Source organism: Podarcis muralis, chromosome Z, assembly GCF_964188315.1.
Source record: "Podarcis muralis chromosome Z, rPodMur119.hap1.1, whole genome shotgun sequence".
Lineage (NCBI taxonomy): Eukaryota > Metazoa > Chordata > Lepidosauria > Squamata > Lacertidae > Podarcis > Podarcis muralis.
Window position 1 is genome coordinate 17,957,386 of NC_135673.1, and position 19,700 is coordinate 17,977,085.

Below are 19,700 nucleotides of genomic sequence, written 5' to 3' on the forward strand. Positions count from 1 at the left end.
TTCTTCACACAGCAAATAGTTAAAACTATAGAACTTCCTCCAGCAGGAGGCAGTGATAGCCACCAACTTGGGTGGTTTTAAAATAGGATGAGACAGATTCAGGAGGAGGAGACGGCTATCAATGTCTATGCTGTGCCTCCACAGTTGGGGGCAGCAATGCTTTTGAATAGCAGTTGCTGGAAACTTCATGGGGGGGGGGGGAGATGGCTCTTGTGCTCAGATCCTGCTTGCGGTTTTCCCACAGGCATCTGGTTGGCTTCCATTAAAGTCATTCTGATTGGTGGCCATCACTGCCACCTGTGGGAATGAGTTCCACATTTTAACTCTGTGCTGCTTAAATTAGTCCTTCATTTTATCTGCCCTGAATCTTCCAACTTTCAGCTTCATTGAATGTCAACAAGTTCTATGAGAGAGGGAGGAAAATTTGTCTCTATCCTATGGATGGTACCTGACTCCCAGTAAATTAGTAGAAATGTATAAGTTGGAATCAGAAACCTGCTGGAAATGTAAAAAGAGAAGGGGTGTACCTTTTTCCATATGTGGTGGTAAAGTAGCAAAAGCTTTCTGGGAAATGACTTATAATGAGTTGAAAAAACTGTTGAAGATAACTTTTTTTAAAAAACCAGAAGCTTTTCTTTTAGGTATAATTGGTGGAGAGGTACTTAAGAACAGAAATATATATATATTTAAGTACGCTACTGCGGCTGCCCGAATGCTTTATGCCTAGAGATGGAAAGAAGAAACATTTACAATGAAGGAGGACTGGCATTTAAAACTGATGGAGTATGCAGAAATGGTGAAACTTACCAGAAGAGTAAGAAACCAAGAAGAGAGACTTTAAAAAATGGAATGGGGAAAATTTATTGACTGTTTGGAGATGTATTGTAAACAACGTAAAGCATTAGCAGGATTGACATAAACATGTGCAGCAAGAAATAATTAAAAGGGAATACAAAGGGGAAATTATTAAATAGGCTAGAACTGGATATGCAGTAACAAAAAGATATAAGCTAAGTAACTGCAGAAAGGAGGGGAGGGAAGTCGCGGGAAATGCAGATTGATTGTATAAAGACTTTGTTTATTCGTTAAAATATTTGTAAAATGGGGGGGGGGGAACGATAGTTCATTAGTCCTTTTGGGGGCCCAGCACTTACTAACAATGATACAATGCAGTATTTCAATGATACATTGTTTGTTTGTTAGACTGTACATAACTCAGAGATTTTTTGAAATATTAATCAGTATGTTAATGCTTTTAAATAAAAAATACATGACAAAATTTGCCTCCCTCCGCTTTCTCCATGCCAAGCAAGATTTTATAAACTTCTATCGTGTTGCCTCTTACTCAGCTTTTCTCTAAATTAAACACTTCAACTTTTCTGCACGGGGGAATCGTTCCATCTTGTCGATTATTTTGGTGGCCCTTTTCTGAACCTTTCCCAAGCCCACGTTATCCTTTCAGAGGTGAGGAAATCAGATGTGCACACCGTATTCAAAATGTAGTCACGGCATATATTTGCATAACAACATTATAATATCAGCAGTTTTTGTTTGCAATTCCTTTCCTAATTATCCCTAGCATGGGATTTCCCTTTTTCATGGCCACAAAACACTGGGTCAACATCAGGACATTTTCGCTTTTTACTATCTGTCTTGGACAGATTCTAATTCCATCTTTGGTGATTTACATTCTGCTCATCAAATGACTGCAGTTTCTCAGACAAGCGAAAGCTCATCCTGCGTGTCAAAATGAACAAAGAGATTTTCATTTGGTAAGTACAGTACTACTGAGTTGGAGGAAGGAAAAAAAAAAGACAAACCCTCCTAAAACATCAGAAAGCAAAGCTGTTGGCTAGTTTAGGAATTGCTATGTTAACAGACTCCTCTCTCTCCATCAGATTTCCAAGAGTTTCCCAAGAGCATTGACTTTATTTTCTTGCTTGTTCCTTAGCCATTAAAAAAAAACCAACCCAAAAAATATTTAGGCTGCAGAATTGTATGGAAAGACTTGGAAGTCAGATTACAGTGCAGCCTTAAGACTCAGATATGAGTGAACAGAATCCAAATGATTATTTTTATTTTTTGCTTCAAGTAGCCTGGGCCAAAAATCCCTCCCACTTCTCCACCTCCTATCCATTCTCCAACAGTTAATGAGAGCGAGTGTTGCATGGTGGTTAGAAGTGTCAGACTAGGACCTGGGAGGCCAGGGTTCAAATCCAGCACTTGGCCAGAAGCTTGCTGGGTGGCCTTGGGCCAGTCACTGCTTCTTAATTCAAACTACATTGCAGGGTTGCTGTGGGAATTAATTCAAGATGGGAAGAGCCATGTGCGCCACCTTGAGCTTCTTGGAGAAAATGGTGGGATATAAATGCAATAAATAAATAATAAAACAAAATGTATTTGCACATTTTCAAAGAGGAGGGAAAATTCTGGTGAAACCCGGTGGCTGCTGTGTGCAATAGAATTGCTGACCACGGACTCAGAAAGCTTACTTTCCCTTTGCCTCTCAACTACCTTCAGCCTGGTTAACACATTGAGCATCTACACTCCCACAATGTGCTCTGACCAAGGACTAGTTCTACAAGGAACTGGACCAGGCTGCCAGGAGGGTCCCGGAGTTGGGAACCATCACATATGGGACAACTGCCACTTTGATATTGACAGCATCAATGAGAACGGACAAAGGCTCACAGCCTCTTTATCGCAAACACATTCTTCTCTATCAAGACAAAACACTGAGTGTCCTGGAGACATCCAAGGTCAAGGCTTCCAAGGTCAAACCAGTCTGGGATCTCTTGTTCTCGTTTGCCAAAGGAGGACATAGCTGTGTTGTCTGGCACCAGCCAGACTTGATTGACACCAGGTGAAGAGCACTGAACTGTGTTTGTGTCACACAGAGTTACCACAGTGCTAACCGCGACACAGATCACTCCCTGGTGGCAAGCAAGATCCATCTCCAACCAAAGTGGGTCCATAGCACAAAGCAGAAAGTGTGGCCTCAAATCAATGCCGGAACAGCCATACCTGAACTTTGTGAATGCTTCTCTGATTCTGTCAAACAGGCTGTACTGAACTGCTTCACAGATAATGTCGAAGCAAGGTAGAACCATATCAAACAGGTAGCCTACAACACAGCTATGTCCTCCTTTGGCAAACGAGAACAACAGATCCCAGACTGGTTTAAGACTGACATTGAGCCTCTTCTGGCTGCAAAGTGCGAGGCTCTTGTGAACTACAAGCATCTGCCCTGCAGGAAGACATTCACTGAAAAAGGCAGGGAGCAATGCCCAGCAGATTGCCAAACAATGTGCCAGTGACTATTGGCTAAAGCTGTGTGGGAGCATCCAATTCACTGCTGCCACTGGCAAAACTCACATATGTACAAAGGCATGAAGGAAGCCTTTGGACCAACAGCCAGGAAAACTGCACTCTGAAAACCTTGTCTGAAGAGATCATCACAGACCACAGCAAGTAGATGAAGCAATGGACCAATCATTATCAAGAACTGTACTCACTGACACAGCAATCGACAGCATCCAGACTTTGCCTGTCTTGGAAAAGCTGGATGTTCCTCCCTCGCTCAACTAGCTGAATAACTCCATCAACTCCCATGACAATGGCTTGCCTCTCTGAAAAACTATGAAAGAATGTGATGAAGGTCTACAAGGCTTGCATGTCGAGCATGCTGATTTTTGGAAGTAAGTCATAGGCAACTTACAACTACCAGGAGCAACACCTCAACTTCTTTCACATGAGCTGCATCAGAAATATTTTGGGTATCACATGGCAAGATAGAGTCTCAAACAAAAACGTGCTCTCCCAAGTCCACATTCCCAATATGTTTGCACTCCTGTCTTAATGATGTTTACACTGTCTTGGTCACGTCCACAGAATGGAAGGTGGCAGGATACCCAAGGATGTGCTCTATGGGGGAGCTGGCTTCAGGCACCAGGCCCATTGGCAGGCCAACTCTATGCTACAAAGATGTCTGTAAACATGACATGAAGCCTGGCAACCCTACCATGTGGGAATCCCTTGCAGATGACCACAGTGCCTGGAGACAGATAGTCAGGTTATAGATCCACAGCAGTGACCACAGGAGAAATGACCCCAGGGAGGAGCGCAGGGAGAAGAAGCACCACAGTGTATCTGCAGCAGCACAACCAGATGCCTTCATGTGTCCCAGATGCAATAAAACATGTCTCCCCCATATCAGTCTCTTCAAATATGTGAGGGGTTGTCACATGGGAAATGGAGCAAGCTTGCTTTCCGCTCCTGAGGGCAGGACCTGGACCAGTGGATTCAAATGATAAGAAATGAGATTTCAACCAAACAATAGGATAGAACTTCCTGAGGGCAAGAGCCTTTTGACAGTGTGATGGACTACCTGGCCCATCTAGCGCAGTATCCTATTCTCACAGTGGCCAACCAGATGCCCATGGGCATGACAGAGCTAAAATTCCCAGAGTTCCCTGGGAAGAGGTACTGATGGTTAAACCACTCTGGAACTGCAAGAGGGGAGTTGTCTTCCAACACTTCTCAGAACCTTAAATAAACTACAGCTCCCAGGATTCTTTTTTTTGGGGGGGGGCATAACTGTTTAAAGTGGAATTGTACCGCTTTCTATGGATGATGTGACCAGAGACATAGCCAATGTCTTCCCGTCAGCGGCGGTGGAGGAAGCTGCTTGGGCACCTGGGGCGCCGCACCCATAGGGGCAGGTCTGCCTGCCTCCTCCCACTCAGCCACCCTATAGCTGGTGGGGAGGCAGCAGGCGGACTGTTTGGGCAGCACAGGAGAGACACGTGTCTTGGGTGCACTGCAGGCACCGCGGTGAGTTCTGCCCAGCATTTTGTCACCTCCCTCAGTGGTGACACTCAGGGCAGACCGCACCCACGGCACCCCCCTTCCTCCACCCCTGACCGTCAACTGTCAAAGAGAGAAAGACTTTCCACAGAAGGCAATGCTGTATTGGGAAGTTTTTAATGTCTGGTGTTCTGTTGTGTTCTTTTATATTCTGTTGGAAGCCACCCAGATTGGATGGGGTAACCCAGTCAGATGGGCAGGGTGTAAATAATAAATTATCATCATTGTCATCATCATCATCATCACTGCCTTACACTGTCAGAACATTGGTCCACCAGCATCATAAACTCTGATTGGCTGAATGAGACTGAAAAACAGAAGCCACATTCCCAGAGAAGAAAACTTTGGAGAACTTGGAGGGTAGATTTTGGACCAGCATCTTACCCTTATGAGAATAGGAATCTGCCTAATGAGTCAAACCCTTGGTTTATCTGACTGATTGTTACCTACACTGACTGGCAGCAGTGGATTTCTGGGGTTTCAAACAGAGGACATGCCTCGCCCTCCTTTGGAAAGGCCACTGGGGACTGAGCCTGGGACCCCCTGCCTGAAAAGATTGGGCCCTGGCACAGAGCTGTAGTCCATCCCCATAATATAAAGTAAGTTTCTAGTCATTTTTCTGAATACAGAACAGAAGTTAGTAGGAAGGAAGGCCTTATGCCAAGTCAGACTCTTGGTCCATCTAGTTCAGTATTGTTGATGCTGACTGGAAATGCCACCCTAGAGCTTCAAGTAGAGAAATTCCTAGTCCAAGCTGGAGATGCTATCGAGGCTCAAAGCTGGGACCTTCTGCATGCAAAGCAGGTGCTCAGCTTATGAGCCATGGCTCTTCCCCTGAAAATATAGATTCCAGTCTTCATGGTTCTGTATAAAGGACTGGATTAAAACAGGAGCACGGATCCATCCATCTCAGTGCTGTCTACACTGAGTGGCAGCAGCTTTCTAGGCTATCAGGCATGGTGCCTTCACCAGTCCTACCTGGAGATGCAATTGGGGATTGAATCTGGAGCCTACTGCGCTAAAAGTTATTGCTGGCATTCATGGCTCTGCTTGTGGCCCCCAGGTTTCTCAGAAGGCAATGTGGCCCTCAGGATGATAAAGTTCATCCACCTCTGTGCGAATGTGGATCTGCTTTAAGAGGTCAGTGGCTGGGCCTGTGTTTGGCTAGCAAGAGGTCCCATGTTCAATTTCTGGTCTCTCCGGTTATAAGAATAAATTGCCAGAAAATAGGAACAGAGGAAGTTGCTTTATAGTATGAGTCAGGCCTTTGGTCCATCCAGTTCAGTATTGTACTGAGGAGAAGGAGCAGCAGTGAGATCCCATGAGAATTTCATGAGAACTCTCAAGATTTTGCTGGAAACTATCAATGCTTCACTATTCACTAGCAGCAGCAGCAGCAGCAGCTGGAATGGAACGGGGTGAATGGTAAGGACATGGGTGTGTCACCCCCATGGGATTCCTCTGCCTGAGCCCTCTCATCTGCGTGATCCAGCAGGCTTTTCTGATCATAGAAGCATTATATTGTAGAGTTGGCAGAATCCCACAGGTCATCTAGTCCAACCCCCTGCTATGCAGGAACCTCAACTAATGCACCCATGACAGATGGCCATCCAACCTCTGCTTGAAACATCCAAGGAAGGAGTGTCCACCAGCTCTTCTCAGAGTTTATTCCACTGCCGAACAGCTCTTCCCACCTGAAAGTTCTTCCCCATGTTTAGTTGAAATCCGCTTTTTTGTAACTTGAAGCCATTGGTTCAAGTCCTACCCTGAGTCTATCTAGCAATACAGCTCTGTGGTCCTTAATCCCTTCATGTACTAACTAGCAGTTGTGCATAGTTATGCTTGACTGTAATCTCCAATACTTTCCTGCTGACCAGTCTGTAGTCACCTGAGTCTCCCCCCCCCCCCCATTTTTAGGAGATGGGGACATTTGCCTGCCTCCTGTGTGCCGGGACCTCGCCTGTTTTCCAAGAATTCTAAGATTACATCCACAAGCTATATTAGAATCCTTGGTTGCAGCTCATCAGGCCCTGGAGACTTGAATTCTAGGTGATGTTCTTCTGCAAGCAGCAAAGGTGCTTCCAAAGCAGACCTCAGCAGGACTGAACCCTCTTCCTCTAAGCAGGAATAAGTCCTCCAAGCCCTCCTGATACGTGTTTAATTAGGGTTTGAAAACCTCCCATTAATTTTTAGCACCATCCCCAAATTGATTCAGACCTAGGCCAGATGTGGGTAGGGTGTTCCCCAAGGCTGGCCACAGATTTGGGGTCAGGAGGGTGTCCCTAGCTCTAGCCACCACCACCAGATGGATTATTAAGAATGAACACTGTGGCTGAAAACAGTTCACTAACGTAACAACTTCAGAAACCTGTGTAGTGTTGTTGCAAAGTATCAGCAGAGAGAGATGAACCTTTTTCTTTTTCTTTTGGCACTCAGACATCTCTCTGGCACAACAAATAGATTTCAGGTATGCGCAAATTCTGGATGATGGTTTGTCAAGAAATAAGCAAAATACACTGACATCCTATTCCACTTTGGTTGTTTTTATTTTATTGATTTGTTTTATTTGCTCCAACAAAATCTTTAAAAAAAGGAAGAAGAATAAAGGCTGTCCCCACTAGCAACTATCTTTGTCTCTGAAATGTCAGAGGGCGTGCAAATGAGGGTGTGGGTTTGCACATTTCTATGTAACTGGGACGCTCCTAAGGAGGTCAGTGACCCTTTGGGCTCAAGTGATCCTCTCCAGTGGGGAAGATTCTAGCTTTTACCACAACAAAACCATACTTTTGACACACTGGAGAAATCAAGAGGGGAGTTGGCTGGGCTGCATTCGTGGCCTCTAAAATGACAGCATGCAGGTCCTGACCAACTTTGTGATTCACTTGATATTTGTCATTCTTCATCTCTCTCTCCTTTTTTTTTTTTTGGTCTCCAGATGTGGGGCAACTCCCCCGCCCCTCATTTTGGTCGGCACAAATAGCTCATTGTCTGGAATCGTGACCTTTTCAGTTTAATGGCAAAGCACCAGCTACTGCAAAGGGAGATCTCGTGGATACCTTGATAGAGTCTCCATCGAAACTGTGTTGGAGACACTTCCCTTAGGGATACAGGGATGTGTGCATTTCAGCTTCTCGTATTTAAAATCTTAACTTTGGTCCACCACATTTCCAGCAACGCTTGCATTTTTTTTTAAGTACACATGAAAATCCATGCATATGTTTGTGTACATTTCACGTTCATACTTGGTTGAATGGGCTGCAGATCTTCTTATTCTCATATAATAAACATATCCAATAAGTCTCTCTCGTCTTTTTTCCTGAAGCTTTATACTCTACAAAAAAAAAAAAAAAAAAAAGGTGAGTAAGGGGAGACACGATAGAAGTGAATGACATGGAGAAACTGGATAGAGAAAAGATTTTCTCCCTCTCTCATAACATTAGGACTTTGTGTGGGCATCCAATGAAACTGAATGTTGGAAGCTTAAGGACAGATAAACAAAAGGACTTCTTCACATAGCGCAGTTAAACTTTGGCACTTGGGCTAGATCTAGACACATCCAACGTTTCAGTTTAAAGAGTTGTCAATTTAAACAGGGAAAACAGGTAGAGAAAAACGGGATTCCACATCACCATCTGGTGGCTCAATGTTATATCGCATATACAATGCATATAAATCGCTTTTCCTTTACCAGTCTAGCTGACTCCTTGCTCCCACAGGAGGCAGTGATGGTCACCAACTTGGATGGCTTTAAGAAATTATTTGACAAATTCATGAAGGAACAGAAGGCTATTGATGGCTACTAGTCACAATGGCTATGCTCCACCAACATGGTTGGAGGCAGCGATGCTTCTGAATACCAGTTGCTGGAAACAACAGCGGGAGAGAGTGCTCTTGTGATTGGTTCCTGCTTGTGAGCTTCTTCCTATCGGGGCATCTGGTTGGCCACTCTGAGAACAGGCTGCTGGACTAGATGGGCCATTGGCTTGATCCAGCAGGCTCTTTGTATTTTCCATCTCAGCTGTTGGGGGAAGTATGTTTCTGTATACCAGCTGCTGGAAATCAAAGCAGAGGAGAATGTTTCTGTTGCATTCAGCACTGGAGAAAAGCTAATACATTTCATTCTGTTGAATTTGTAGTTAATGCAAGTTTTACTTTAAACCACCAGCGGGCACTGCTTGTGTAGCAATCTAGCCAGCATTTGTTTGTAGCTCTCTGTTTAAGTTAATTCCACCCCCAAAAGCTGAGCTATTAAAAAAAAATATCTCTCCACTTGTTGAGGCAAAATGTCTGCTGTTTCTCTGTCTCATCACCACTCATCCTATAAACAGTTCCTGCATGAATAAAACCTTCAAACTCCAGAAACCATAAGTGATCTAATTCTCCAAGCTGCAAGCTCTCCTAGCAGGTTTTGGGCCCAGACATTGATTTAGAACTCCAAACAAAGTTTCCCTGAATTTTCCCTTCCAAAAGCCTTTTCATCTAAGCTGCCCTTCCTCAACAAGAAAGCAAGAAAGAAGGAGAGTGGATTTCAAGTGCAGTGAAAAGAAGCAGGTAGTGAGGAAAAAATAAAATGGACTAGAAAGAAAAGATCTGCTGCAAGATCTGCTTGTGGGCTTCTTTTTTGGGTTCCTGTTCAGCCACTGTAAGAATAGGATGTTGGACTAGATGGGCCATTGGCCTGATCCAGTAGGATCTTCTTAACTATTAAGTTATTATTATTTATTAAATTTGTATACCACCCTTCACCTGTAGATCTCAGGGAAGTTAACAACACAAAAATAGAAGCAAAAACACAAAATATATAATAAAAAACTAAAACAAAACAATAACCACCCTCACCCTCTCCCACAAACACATTAAACAGAATACAGTGGTACCTTGGTTTTCGAACGTCTCGGAAGTTGAACGTTCTGGTTTTCAAACGCCGAAAACCTGGAAGTAACTGCATCAGTTTTCAAACGCTTTCCGGCTTCTGTATTGAGTTTTCTGTAAGTAAATGCTTCTGGAAGTAACTGCTTCAGTTTTCGAACGTTTCATAAGTCGAACCATCTTCTGGAATGGATTATGTTTGAAAACCGAGGCACCACTGCAAAGGATGTTACTGAGCCAAAGGCTTGGTTGAAGCAGAACATTTTAGCCTGGCATCTAAAGGTGTATAATGAAGGTGTCAGGTGAATCTCCCAGGGGTGAGCATTTCACAAACAGGGAGCCACTGCATAAAAGGCCCATTCTCATGTTGCCACCCTCTGGACCTCTCTTGGAGAAGGCATATGAAGAATGGCCTTACATGATGATCACAGGGCTTGGTAGGTTCCTATGGAGAAAGTCAGATTTGGTAGATTTCTACATTGCTGGCTGGGAAACAGCTTTCCCTGCAGTCATGGCCAATTGCTGCCAGCCAGTGCAAACAGTACTCAGCTAAACAGATGAAATCTCTGTCTCTTCTACCCCCCGTGCTTGTTCATTTTGCTCTGTGATTTTATTTCAATGCATCATTTTTTCAATGCACGATTTTTTATTTTTAAATGCATCACTTTTAATGCATCAATTCTCCAGCGACTGGATTTAAACTTCCCGCTGGGGTCTCCTCTGCCTGCCTGTTCTCACGCCCTAGTTGGAGGGGGAGCTTGAAAGGGTGGGGAAGACAGGCCTCTCTCTTTGCCACACACACAAAATTTTCTTTGCAAACTCCTTCCCTCGCCTCCCCCTCCCATCTGCGGAGAAGGGAAGAAGAGGCGGGGATTAGGGCTCTTCCGAGATCCTGATTGGCCGAGGCACCTCTGGATTGACATCCTATCCTCATCTGCTCTAAGAGGAGAAAGAGGAGAAGGAGGAAAGAAAAAAGTTTCACTCCCAGATCAGAGAAGGGAAAGGGGAACATCACGGTGTAGAAAGTCATCTCCGGAAGGCAGATCAAGCAGAGGGCCACTGGCAGAGGTGGAAGAGGACAGCAGTGGGCTCCCTTAAGGAAAGAAAGGAACGGCCGATCTTCCAAGCAAAGCAGCCACCAAGCAAACTTTTTGCAGACTTTTTGGAGAAGAGGCAGAGCAGCTGGAAGGAGACGTCCAGTCTCCTCCTCTTCCATCCCAAGCATCCAAACTCATGGCTTCGTAAAGAGAACATTCCTTTGGGGGGTGGGGAGGGATATATATTAAAAGAAAGAAAGAATATTCCACCAGGCTTGAGGCTGCGTCTTTTGCACAAGCAAAATAATAATTATCCCTGTTTTGTCTCGGTGGACGATGGATACTCACACAAGATGGAAAAGGAGGACTTGGGTGATGAGGTCCATTCACCCTTGGAGTCTAGTAATGTGTCTTCTCTATTCAGTAGCGCAGAGCCACGCAGGTAAGTGGGACCAACAACTCAATTGTTTTTGCTATAGATGCAGGTTGTTTATTTTACTTCTTTTTTATTTCTAAAGAGTTTTTGCCCTCGGGTCACGCAATTATTTTTCCCCCATCGTGTTCATACATGATTCCTAGAGGGAAAGGTTTGAGGCAGTGCTTAGATTTGGAATTGCCTTATATACATATATTCTCTCTCTCTCTCTCTCACACACACACACACACACACACACATACATACATACATACATACAGTATATATATGCAGCAGCAACTGAAAGAGATGCAGGAGCAAATCTAGGTTTTGCACTGTTTTTGCACTATCATAAATAATTTTAGCAGCCCCAGTCCTTTGAATGCCATTTATCAAGGGCTGGGACGGGCAAAAGGAGAAAACTTCAGAAATGCAAAGTGTTTCTTACCCGTTTCTAGGGAGGGAGAAAGGTTTCTTGCGGAAGATGATCTATACAGTTTGCAAAGGTCTGTTGCTTGGGATTATCTCTCCGTAGCGTAACTGTGTCCAGCTGCAAACTCCCGCCCCCCGCCCCGCTCCTGAGGAACAATCTGGGGATCAAAGGCAGGAACTTTGCAAACTCAAATGAACTTAGAAAACAGACGCCCCCTAATGTGCCTTAAGTGAACTTTATGGAAACAAATTCTTGCCTCTAAAACTCAGAGCGGGTCAGTGAGACCAACGCAGGAAACCATGTTACTCCAACCCCAAATCTGGGTTTCATGAAAGAAGCCAAAAAATGTTCCATGATATGTGTTGCCTTTGACTGGTGGGTCGTGGAAGAGATGTTTTCTTACTGTTACACCTGGATAGAAACCAGATCAGACAGACTGTTCCAATAAGGATATCTTTGGAACAGTATTAAGTTTTGTTTTTCAAAGAAAAAAGTTGGACTGTTAGTTTTGAGACTGGAAAATGCCATGAAGTGAAATATTTGTGATAAACATTTGTTCTGGGCTTCCTACTGCTTCTTATGTATGTACAGTATTTACAAAGCGCCAGCGATGGGTCTGGAGTCTTGTAGAGAAGAAAGAGGAAAGTCTCTGCCGCCTTAGGAAATAACAGGAGGGAGTGATGAGCAGAGACACCTGTATTACAGTGGGTTGGAGGCCATAACCCTTGGGGATCCCTTCCAACGCTTTGCTTTGGATTCAGTTACAGCAAGGTTTATTGCAAGTCATAAGAACATAATAAGATCCTGATGCTGCTGAATCCCCATCTAGTTCAGCATCCTGTTCCCACAGTGCCTGTCAGATGCCCTTAATGCAAAATCCACAAACAGGACCCAAGCAGGACATAGGCTCACAAAGGTTACAGTCCCTTAGTGGTTTCTTATCAGTTTCTTGGAATAGATACATTCGTGGAGGACAACGCTATCAGTGGCTACTAACCATGATGCTCCATGTTGGATCTCTGGTACTGGGGCAGTATGCCTCTGAATGCCAGTTCCTCTCGTTTCTGCAGGCAGTAGTGCTGGAAGGCTATTGATAGTGTATAAAACAAGTTCTTTACACAGAGCTGGCCCTCAAACTGGGTCTCTGCATTTGCATGCTCTGCTTTGCATGCAGAAGGTCCTGAGTTCAATCTACGCCCGCATCTCCAGGTAGGGCTAGGGAATGCCTCATCATGGGTACCCTGGGAAGCTGCTGCCAGTCAGTGTAGACAACACTGAAGGAGATGGACCAACAGATCTGACACTTGGTATAAGACAGGCTCCTATTTCCTATTTATTATCCAAAACAATGAGGATTAGAATCTTGCTTTATTGTAGAGAAAGGGCGGTAGCTCCAAGGTAGAGCATCTGCTTTGCTTTGCTTCCAGAAGTCCCCAGGTTCAATTCCTGCTGGGAACTCCAGGTAGGACTCGGAATGTTCCCCACCTGAAACCAGTTAGTGCAGATGGTCCTGAGCTAGAGAGACTAATAGTCTGACTCAGGATAAGGCAGCTTCCTGTGGTCCTATGTTCAGAAGTTGTTGCACTCCATCATCCCTGCTCATTGGACATGTAGGCTGCTTTATGAGTTGTTTGACAGTGTGGCTGGGCAATATATATTGTCCAAAACTGTTTTGAAGTCCAATGTCATGATATCAGTTTCATAATTTTTGACCTGGCAATATATCATGAATCATGATATGTGTGTGTGCACACACGCTATGCAAAAATCACAATGCAGGAAAAAGTGTGAAGCCAGCCCCTACATAGCTCCATCCTTATTTCAAACATCATGATATATCTGTATATCACAATGTATAGCTAGTGAAATAACATGATGTTGAAAATCAGATATTGCCCTGCTCTATTCAGCAGTGGAACAAACAAGAAACTTTATCCTTTGTTGGAGGTTTTTAAACAGAGGTTGGGTAGCCATCTGCCAGGGGTTCTTTAGCTGTGAATCCTTCATTGCAGGGGATTGGGCTAGATGATCCTTGGGGACCCCTCCCAAATCTACAATTCCATGATTCTATGACCTCATTTATCGTTCTGCCTTACTGAAAGCCTCTGGACTCTAGAGAATTCTGGAGACCCTTATGGGTATTCTGCTGTGGAGCCCTGACATGGGCTGCAGCATCTCTCCTAGATTATACAATCCATGCCAGAATTTTTGGCAGGACAGACCCTGTTTCCTAACAGTTTTTGGAGAGGAATCCAGTGGTGTCCCTAAGAGTGACTTGTCAAGAACCATCCAGTGAGTTTCATAACTGCACTAGGAACACAGGGATCCGTTTTCTACCACTGGTCCAGCTACCTCAATACCATCTTTGCTAGCTGGCAGCAGCTCTGCAGGGCTTCAGGCAAGGGCAGACCATGTTTTCATAGCCCCTGGGTGGTGCACATGTACCGGAGGGTGCAGAGGGCAAACAGAGCCTGCTGCGCGCTAGCCCAGCCCTTGCCGCTGATGCTGCTAGAGCAACACCAACCCATGAGCCACTTTTCGAGTCTGGGATCTGGGGAGGGCGGCATGAGGTGAGGCTGGGATTGAAGGGCACATAATATCCTTCTCACGCTGCCTTCCCCGAGCAGCTTTAGATCCCAGCCTCCTGAAGTGGTGCAGGGCTGGCTCAGGGAGGGTGGCATGAGCAGCCAGCAGCTCCCCCCACCCGCTACTTCCCTGGGCATTCCTGAACCTATCTGGAAATGCCACCAGGGACCTGGGACTTTCTTTGTGCAACGCAGGTGCTCTGCCATTGAGCTATGGAGGCCCCCGGTTCCCCTTTCTCAGAGCTACAATTCCCAGAGCGGTTTAACTGTCAATCCCTCTTCACGGGGAACTCTGGGAGAAGAAGCAGGGTTCTCCTACCACCTCTCACCACCCCGAACAAACTACAGCTCCCAGGATGCTTTAGGAGAAGAAGCCATGAATGTTTAAAGTGGCATCTGATGTGAAATGTAGCCTTGGTCACCCACCCCAAATCCAAGCTGTCTTGCAAAATAAACGAAACTGAAGGGAAAGAAATGTGATTCCCATTTCCTTCAGCTTTACCCCCACTGTGTGCCAGGCGTCCAGATGTGACAGATGAAAGGCTCTGAGTAGGCTTGCATGGGCGGGGGAAGGGGGGGCTCTGGGGAGTGACCTAATATTACAGGCTTGCGGTCCTGGTCCTGTAGGGCAGTGTTTCCCAACCTTGTGCCTCCAGATGTTTTTGGCCTACAACTCCCATCATCCCTGACTAGCAAGACCAGTGGCAAGGGATGATGGGAATTGTAGGCCAAAAACAGCTGGAGGCACAAGGTTGGGAAACACTGCTGTAGGGTGCCAACTTACAAAGTTAAAACCCTCAGCAACTACCGAATAGAGCTTTGTGTTGGGAGAATCCCGCCCACACAGCTTTTAGGCTTTCTGCAGACAGCAGTTGTTGGAAATATTTTCATATGTAGTACAAGATGAATTTCTCATCCTTAGCTCTTTGCCATGACTTTGTTAGGCAAAAGCACATAATCTGCAACAGAGGCTGCAGGCTAAATGGTTATTTTTTTTAATGCAGCTTCTCAATTGCAAATGATATTCAGAAGAAAAACTTCCAAGTGGAGTGTCCTGCATGCAAGAGCTTCCCATCAGGGCATCTGGTTGGCCCCTGTGCATAGGCACCATCTAGGGTGGGCCCAGGGTCTCCCCCCAATTTAAGGCAGGGGGCCACATCTCCCCAAAATCTGCAGGGGAGTGAAAACATGCCGCATTACATGCTTACATTAACCAAGCAGTCCGTGTGGCATACTCGTGTCACTCACGCCCGCCCTGTGGCATATGTGCGACACGTCAGCACATCATGCGATCTGCGCACATGATGTCATCATGTCACATGGCGTGCTGACGTCACTCATGCATATCGCGTGGCACCAGCCCCTTCAATTGCGGGGGCAAGGCGGCACACTTGCTGCTGTGAGAACAGGATGCTGGACCAGTGATCCAGGAACCAGGCTCTTTTTGTGTTTCACAAAGAGGTGTCTTAAATTCTCCCATGGGAAATCCCAGAAGCATTCAAAAATTTGAAGGGATGGGTTAGCCTTTAACTCAGGACCCACTTTAAACATTGCAATAAAATAAAATAAAATGCTGGTGGGAGGGAAACCTCATACTCTCCAAGTGTCCCTTTTTTCCAGGGACAGTCCCAGAATTACAAAAGACAATGGTGGGGTGCACAGGGTGAATAGAACACACCACACTAGCCCAATGCTTGCCACCAATGCTGTTGGACGGGTGCAAGCAGGGTGTAGAGGATTCACAGAGCCTGCACTCCATCCCAGCCCTTGCCGCTGGAGGCAAGTGGGACCACACTGCGCCACCTGCCTGCCCATCCAAGGAGGAACCCAGCTAGCCAATAAGGCCCATGGAGAGTGAATCCCCCCAACATTGGCGGCTGGGGAACGAGGCGGCTGGGGAAGTGGCGGCGAGGCCAGAGACCCCTTGCGACAGGCAAGGTGGGATGGGGATCTTTGGATGTGTGGGGTGCCTGGGTTGCCCCCACACAAATTGTGCACCAGGGACTACAGTCGCTTCTGGCTACTGCTGAGCTTGGGGAGGAGGAGGAGGAGGAGCTGGCACTTGTCCCAAGAGGTGGTAAGGGAACTTCCCACTGCCTCTGCATGGTCTCTCCATGGCCGCTGCTCCATGGAGAGCTCATAGTGACTGCTGAAGAATGGGTGAGGAGAGACTGTGGCCGCTGAGGCCCCACCCCGTGTGACATGCTGACTCTGAGGGGCAGGCAGAGGGCAGGGCTGCCCTGGCTGAGAAGAAAGGGGGAGCGGAGCAGAGCACAAGGAATCTAGATTATTTATTTATTTATTAAAAGCCCCCCAAACCCTTTACATCCACGCCTAAACTTGCCCCTTTTGAAAATTTATGTACAGTGGTGCCTCGCAAGACGAAAATAATCCGTTCCGCGAGTCTCTTCGTCTAGCAGTTTTTTCGTCTTGCGAAGCAACCCTATTAGCGGCTTAGCGGATTAGCGCTATTAGCGGTTTAGCGGCTTAGCGGCTATTAAAGGCTTAGCGGCTTAGCGGCTAAAAGGCTATTAGCGGCTTAGCGGCTTAGAAAAAGGGGGGGAGCGGAAAAAATCGCAAGACTCGCAAGATGTTTCTGTCTTGCGAAGCAAGCCCATAGGGAAAATCGTCTTGCGAAGCGCATCAAAAAACGTAAAACCCTTTCGTCTAGCGGGTTTTTCGTCTTGCGAGGCATTCGTCTTGCGGGGCACCACTGTACACTCGTACCTTGGATCCCAAATGCCTTGGTACTCAGACGTTTTAGCTCCCAAACACCACAACCCTGGAAGTGAGTGTTCTGGTTTGCGAACGATCTTTGGAACTCAAATGTTCGACGAGGGTTCCTCGGCTTCCGATTGACTGCAGGAGCTTCCTGCAGCCAACCAGAAGCTGTGCTTTGGTTGCTGAATGTTTTGGAAGTGGAATGGAGTTCCAGAACAGATTCCGTTCGACTTCCAAGGTACGACCGTATTTGTGTATGTGCTTGTAAATCTACTGAAGAATAAAATAAAATCGAGATTAAGAGGGTGTCTCAAGACGGTGGAGGGTGCATGTGCTGTGTCCTGTTTGTGCAGTGGTGGTGACACCCAGCCTTCTTCTGATAGGAAATGCCCTGTGCTGGGAATGGGGAGTGAGAAGTGCCCCTATTTTCATCCAAGGAATGTTGGAGTGTATGAAACCTTAAAAAGAGTAAGGGCTGTCATTGGGTTATCTGGACCCTTCTTGAAGGAGCTGTGGAAAGAGATTTGAATCAACCAAGATGGAAACAGACTCAGCCTCCAAACAAATGGGATATACTGTTAAGATGCCTTCGGCTGAGTCACTGTGGATGTGAATTTGCTTCTGTTTAACATGGGTCATTCCCCATGTGTCAAGATAGGCTTGGGAAACTGGAGAGGTGATGATGTCACAGGGGCAGCCCTGGGGCTTATCTGGGGCGACAGACTCCCTCCCCAAAGATGGGCATTCCGAGGCATGGAAACCTCACTCAATGCTGTGTTGTTAATTCTAGTGATTTCCCAGCAAAGTGTTTGTTCTGAGCAGGATGTGATTGAAACATATCAGGTGAATAATTGAAAGCATCCCTCTGCCTGTTGTGACTTTGGATAGAGTCCACTGTATGGCTTGCAGCATAACACTTGCCTGGGGATGGGGATCCTGGGATAGATAGGGCTGTTGCTTAGTGGGTAGAACACCTACTTTGCACACAGGAAGTCAGAACCATAGGGACTAGGATTTTACTTTATTTTTAGGAGAGTAGCCATAGTTCAGTTGTACAATACCTGATGCTACAATGAACACTGGACCTTCTTCTGTGACCAAGTCTCTCTGCATCAGCTCAAGTTACCACTGTACATGCCTCCACAGCTCTCTTTCTGCATTATCCAACTCCCTATTGCTTTGAATTGTATTCTGTGCCTATCTTTGGGGCAGGTGGGAGAAACAACTCCATTTTGCTTCATTTTACCAATGTTTGATTTGCGTGGCTTTGTCCAATCTCAGCTTCATTGTCCAAGTGTCACAAGCCCTGCATCAGCATCCCAAAGGCACTCTGAGGAGTCAGATGACTCCCAAGTAGCTGGCAAATAAATTCAATTCAGTTCTGCTTTTATAGCAACTCAGTATTTTAGTGTGGCAGCACCTACACTTTGGAACTCCCTGCCTATTGATGTCATGCTGTACTCTTCCCTGTACGATTTGCAGTGCCTGCTAAAAACATTTCGTTTAGGCAAGAGTACCCAGATGCTTAAAGGACGCAGGTGGCGCTGTGGGTTAAACCACAGAGCTTAGGACTTGCTGATCTGAAGGTCGGCGGTTCGAATCCCCGCAACGGGGTGAGCTCCTGATGCTCGGTCCCTGCTCCTGCCAACCTAGCAGTTCGAAAGCACGTCAAAGTGCAAGTAGATAAATAGGTACCGCTCCGGCGGGAAGGGAAACGGCGTTTCCGTGCGCTGCTCTGGTTCGCCGGAAGCGGCTTAGTCATGCTGGCCACATGACCTGGAAGCTGTACACCGGCTCCCACGGCCAGTAAAGCGAGATGAGCGCCGCAACCCCAGAGTTGGTCATGACTGGACCTAATGGTCAGGGGTCCCTTTACCTTTACCCAGATGCTTAGAAAATGGATGCATGTTTTGATCTGTTTTTAGGCTATTTTTCAAAAGACTTAAATTATTGCTATTAATTATTATTACTGATAATCTTATTGTTTTATCTTTTTGTAAACTAATTTGAGGTTGTTGTGTTTTTTTACTACCAAGTTCTGTATAATTTTTACAAAACAAAACAAATAAATACAAACCTACCTAGTTTGCATATTCTGAAACAATATGCAAACCGAAATACAGCCATCCTTTGCAATTCACACTTTCCTGAATTTTGTAATCCCATTTTCCATCCAAACAATAAGGTCAGTGGTTCAAATCCCTGCGACGGGGTGAGCTCCCTTTGCTCAGTCCCTGCTCCTGCCAACCTAGCAGTTCGAAAGCACAAAGTGCAAGTAGATAAATAGGTACCACTCCAGCGGGAAGGTAAACGGCATTTCTGTGTGCTGCTCTGGTTCACCAGAAGCGGCTTAGTCATGCTGGCCACATGACCTGGAAGCTGTACGGCAGCTCCCACGGCCAGTAAAGTGAGATGAGCACCGCAACCCCAGAGTCATCCGCGACTGGACCTAACAGTCAGGGGTCCCTTTACCTTTGCCTAGTGCTGGGTGCCATCTCGCTTTCACCTTCACAGTTTTTCCCACATTGTGATTTTTACATAGTGCGTGCCCACACACGCATCATGATTAATGATATATTGCCAGGTCAAAAATAATGAAATCAATATAATGAAAAACCAGTTTTGGACTATATATCACCCAGCCCTAGTGTATACTAGGATAAAGGCTTTATACATTGCATATATGCATGAAAACCATTTCCCCTATTCATTGCAAAACCATTTCCCCTATTATAATGGATGTTTGTATGAACATCCATTATAATAGGGGAAAT

General features: G+C 45.8%; 1 protein-coding gene and 1 long non-coding RNA gene across 5 annotated transcripts in view; one reads left to right on the forward strand and one right to left on the reverse strand.

Annotated features, from left to right (window-relative positions):
• Positions 1–7,393: 7,393 nt before the first annotated feature.
• On the reverse strand, positions 7,394–11,835 carry LOC114589384 (uncharacterized). Of its 3 annotated transcripts, XR_013391325.1 has the most exons (5): positions 11,636–11,809; positions 11,121–11,347; positions 9,744–10,180; positions 8,555–8,918; positions 7,394–8,197 (listed from the first exon to the last, which is right to left on the reverse strand). It is a non-coding gene; the product is annotated as an uncharacterized LOC114589384 (long non-coding RNA). The 3 variants fall into 3 exon arrangements; XR_013391324.1 differs by lacking the exon at positions 7,394–8,197 and having other exon boundaries at positions 8,207–8,918; positions 11,636–11,835; XR_013391326.1 differs by lacking the exons at positions 7,394–8,197; positions 11,121–11,347 and having other exon boundaries at positions 8,207–8,918; positions 11,636–11,823.
• COL5A1 (collagen type V alpha 1 chain) overlaps positions 10,660–19,700 on the forward strand; it is a 183,415-nt gene continuing 174,374 nt past the window's right edge. Inside the window, exon 1 of one of the 2 annotated variants that reach the window (XM_077922414.1) lies at positions 10,660–11,214. In XM_077922414.1, coding sequence (XP_077778540.1) covers positions 11,109–11,214 — 106 coding nt within the window. In that variant the 5' untranslated portion in view covers positions 10,660–11,108. The remainder of the gene's footprint in view (positions 11,215–19,700) is intronic. The other variant, XM_028715816.2, reaches the window with a different exon arrangement.